Source organism: Cyprinodon variegatus, unplaced genomic scaffold (genome assembly GCF_000732505.1).
Source record: "Cyprinodon variegatus isolate N-32 unplaced genomic scaffold, C_variegatus-1.0 Scaffold370, whole genome shotgun sequence".
Classification (NCBI taxonomy): domain Eukaryota; kingdom Metazoa; phylum Chordata; class Actinopteri; order Cyprinodontiformes; family Cyprinodontidae; genus Cyprinodon; species Cyprinodon variegatus.
This window is the reverse complement of record NW_015150823.1, coordinates 655,429-659,905: the sequence shown is the minus strand read 5'-3', so window position 1 is coordinate 659,905 and position 4,477 is coordinate 655,429. Positions and strand designations below refer to the sequence as shown.

At 38.6% G+C, this 4,477-nt stretch overlaps 1 protein-coding gene across 1 annotated transcript in view; it reads right to left on the bottom strand.

Annotated features, from left to right (window-relative positions):
• The window catches only part of LOC107092206 (creatine kinase U-type, mitochondrial), a 28,991-nt gene that overhangs the window by 16,445 nt on the left and 8,069 nt on the right, over positions 1-4,477 (bottom strand). Inside the window, exon 2 of the mRNA XM_015386537.1 lies at positions 3,733-3,931. Coding sequence (XP_015242023.1) covers positions 3,733-3,931 — 199 coding nt within the window. The remainder of the gene's footprint in view (positions 1-3,732; positions 3,932-4,477) is intronic.

Below are 4,477 nucleotides of genomic sequence, written 5' to 3'. Positions count from 1 at the left end.
TAACTGTAGTTAGTTCGGGTTAACTGTAGTTAGCTGGGGGTTAACTGTAGTTAGTTGTTGTTAGCTGTAGTTAGCTGTGGGTTAACTGTAGTTGGTTGTTGGTAGCTCTAGTTAGCTGTGGGTTAACTGTAGTTAGCTGTTGTTAGCTGTAGTTATCCGATAACCTATCAGTTACCATGACAACAGAAGCCCTTCATCCTCATATCTTCACTTAGGGTTAGGGCTGCCTTGCGAAGCATTCAACCCCTTGAGCTTTTCAACCTTTTGCCTCATTTCAGGCTTCAAACATAAAGATATAAAATTCAAATTCTTTGTGAAGAATCGACAACAAGAGGGACACTATCTTGAAGTTGAACAAAATGTATTGGATATTCAAAACTTTTTCAACACATAATCAAACTGAAAACTTGGGGGTGCAAAATTATTTAGCCTCCTTGAGTTAATACTCTGTAGCGCCCCCTTCTGCTGCGATTACAGCTGCAGGTCTCTCAGGGTTTTGTCTCTATCAGGTTTTTTATGTCGACAGACTGAAAATTTTACCCATTCTTCCTGCAAAACAGCTGGAGCTCAATGAGGTTGGATGGAGAGAGTTTGTGAACACCATTTTTTACTCCTTTCCAGATATTCTTGATAGGATTCAGGTCTGGACTTTGACTAGGCCATTCTAACACCTGGATATATTTATTTGTGAACCATTCCATTGTAGATGTTGCTTTCTGTTTTGGATCATTCTCTTGTTAAATATCCATCCCAGTCTCAGGTCCTTTGCCGACTCCAAAAGTTTTTCTTTCAGAATTGTCCTGTATTTGGCTCTTCACATCAATTTTAACCACCTTCCCTGAACTTGAAGAAAAGCAGGCCCAAACCATGATGCTGCCACCACCATGCTTGATAGTGGGGGTGGTGTGTTCAGGGTGATGCTAAGCAGAGCAGCTTCTTACACATGTTTGCTGTGTCTCCCAGGCGGCTTGTGGAAACTTTTGAACGAAAATTCTTATGGATATCTTTAGGAAATGGCTTTCTTCCATAAAGGCCAGATTTCTCCAGTATACGACTAACTGATTCCCCCCTCAGCTCCAGAGTGACCATAGGCCCCTTGGCTGCATCTCTGATCAGTCTTCTCCTTGTTTGAGCTGAAACTTTAGAGGGATGGCCTGGTCCCTCTGTCACAGTGGTCTGATAGTCCTTCCATTCCAATATTATCTTCTTCAGAGGTCCTTGGGATGTTTAGGGCTTGGGAAATCTTTGTGTATCCAAATTCAGCTTTGAAATTCTCCTCAGCATTTTCTCTGACCTGTGTGGTGAGTTCCTTGTTCTCCATGATGCTCTCTGCGCTTTAAACAGACCTCTGAGACTATCACAGAACAGGTGCATTTATATGGAGACTTTATAAATTTCTTTCCACTTTGTGATTGTGTCCCATTCGCTGTTGATTCTTCACAAAGACTTACAATGTTGTACATTAATGTTTGAAGCCTAAATTCTGGCAAAAGGTTGTTTGTAAGTCTCTGTATATTTCAATGCTGTCAGATCAAATTTATTGTGTGCATTGATAATTGTTGGATTAAATGAAACTTAATTTATTTGAATGTTACCAGAGACTATGGAAGACACATCTATCTGTTGCTGATCTAATGGACAGTTTTCAGTGAAACATACCAGCGGAGCTAATTAACTGAACATAATCAAAGACTTTACCTCAAGGACTTATTTTATGCTTACTGATTTTTCATGTATTCTGTGTTTATTTCAGTAGTTTGTAATGATCATGGAGTTTATTACACATAATAAGAGAGTGATAGAGAATACTATGTTTAATAAAAATTCCCCATTATTTTAATTGTGGTTATTTCACAACAGTGGCCGAATCAACTTCCTTTGACTTAAAAGAGACGGATATTTTCCTGGTAGTTGATGATTAATAACTCTGCTTGAATTATAATCAAGGTTAATGACATTTACTTGGATTTTAACAGCCGGTGTAAATGTCCAGCCACCAAGGTAAGCATGTAAATAACACCTTGTGTTTGACAAATATCAGTCATAATCATCAGACCAACAGTTATTGCTTAACGTAGATCAGAAGATAAATGAATTCAGGGTAAACCGGTAAAACTGCATAATGCACACTATATATTTCAACATCAGTCTAACTCATATGTGCCGCTGAAACAATCATTAACACATCAAACATAACCTTAACAGAAAGCTAAAGGAGGGAGCAGCAATGCATGCGCTACAGATAATCTCAAAGCAATGCTGCTGCGTTAACGAATGAATCAGTGAAATCATACACATATTGATCGATAATGATACAAAAAAAAGAAAAACGGCCAAAAATATCATCCAGTTAATGTATCGTCTCCAACTTAGCTCCGTCAATAGAGTAGTTCACTGGCTGAACCATTTCTAAATGTTTAACGTTACATCTAATTGGAAGAAATGTTAAATGAAGTTAAAATAACTTTTAATCCATCTTTGCAATTTGTGTGAAAAACTTTAGACTCAACTTTAAAAATATGCACAAAACAGGAAACTAAAAGCCGACAGTCTGATAGTCTTAGTATATCTTACAGCTTTTATTGCTCAATGACGCTCAGAGAGAGTCAATTCAGACACTAATCCGTTTATCTCTTTATACGTTTGCTTGAACACAGCCTGTAACTCATTGGCAGGAATAAAAACCAATGAAGGTTTTCCTAAACCTTCAGGCTTTGAATTCTTCAGACTATCACTACAAACAACACTCTGCAGCACAGTCGTTTCAAACTGCTGCAACTGGTAACTTATTAGTAAACTTGTTAGTAAAATTATTACTAAAATATCATAAGATACATACATAAGATTATCATAAGAATAACAATTAACAAGAACAAGGAACTAATTTCCTCAGCAGAGGTGTAAAAGGAATAAAGAAAAGTCAAAGATCAAGAGTGAGAAAGCAAAAAAAAATCAGATACCAAGAGGATAAGACAGGAGTTTGACTTGGAATACAAAATAAAGGTTGGAGTTCATAAGGTTGAAGGTAAAGCCTGGGATGTCTGTACAGTTTGTTGATGGATAGTGTACAGCCAAGTCTGCTGATTTCAGACACAAGAAGGACTTAATAAACCCTATTAGGAGGAATGCTTGGGGTATACTGTTTAATTTAAGATGAACATTTGGCTTTTGGCATAATTTCTTTAAAACAATTTACTTTCCAAAAATGCTGGAGCTGTAAAAAACTTCATTAGAGGTACAAAGATACCTCAAAGGTACAAACATTAGACTGGAGAGGAAAGGAAAATAACAGGTGTTAACGCCAAACCTGGACCGAGCATCATGACAACTTTAAATAAACTTTGATTCAACCATAACAGTATCCCTCCCACCTCTGAGGCACCGGTGGCCTTTATCTGACATTAGAGGGACAGAAAAATAAAGAAAGGCGTGTATTTAAGATTCTGGGTCGGCATTAGAAACCAGGACAGAAAAGCCTGAGGCCACCTGTCAGCACCGCCACGCCCCACAGGGACTGCTTGTGTCCACACAACATGGACGACACTTGAACTGTGCACCTTTTCCAGTCTGATATTCCACATAATTCAATCAGTGCATTTTGTCCACAGATATTTAAATTGAATGAAATAGATGCTTTCACTGGTGCTGCAATACATCCAGTAAATTCCCCACCTGTAGTTCAAGGAGGAAGGACTTTGTTTGATAAAATCCCTGGTTAATATTATATCTGACCTCATAAGACTCCTCGTCTCCTGCCACCATGCCAACAGTCTTGATGAAGGGGTGCCCAGGGTTGTCCACACCCGTCTGGATGGCCTGGTCCAGGGTGAACCCGTTGGGTGTGGTCTTATCACACAGCTTGGCGTAGATGGCAGGTGTCAGGTTACTGGCCATGCAGTTGTTGTGTTTGCGCAGGTCAGGGTAATCCGCACTGTGCAAATAGAAAAACCAGATAAAGCAGCAGCATTGATGCTTTTAATGGTCAACAGCAGTGCAGAAACATGAGTCACTAAAAGAAGCGGAAATCTAGCCTGTTGAAAAACACAAAACTGTGAATAACTCAATGTCATTTTCTTTATTTAATAAATTAAGATATGAAGTAAAAAAAAAAGAGATCAACTTGATTACTGCAGCCAAAAAGTAAAATAAATGTCAAATACATGCTTTATGCATCAATAGACTAAGTTTGGGACCAGCATGATACCACTTTTTTTTTTTTTTTACCCAATCTGACATAAATGCCCGTCTAGCATCAAACCCCAAACTGCTTTAAAACACTAATCCAAGTGCTTTTTGTGTCTCTAACATTTCCAGGATTAAAGGACTAATGTCTCAGCATGATCTGGAAAAACTAATCCATGCGTTTATTTTTAGTTGAGTTGATTACTGCAACGGTGTTTTCACAGGTCTGCCTAAAAAGTGGATCAGACAGCTGCAGCTGATCCAGAACACTGCTGCCCGTGTCCTCACGAAGACT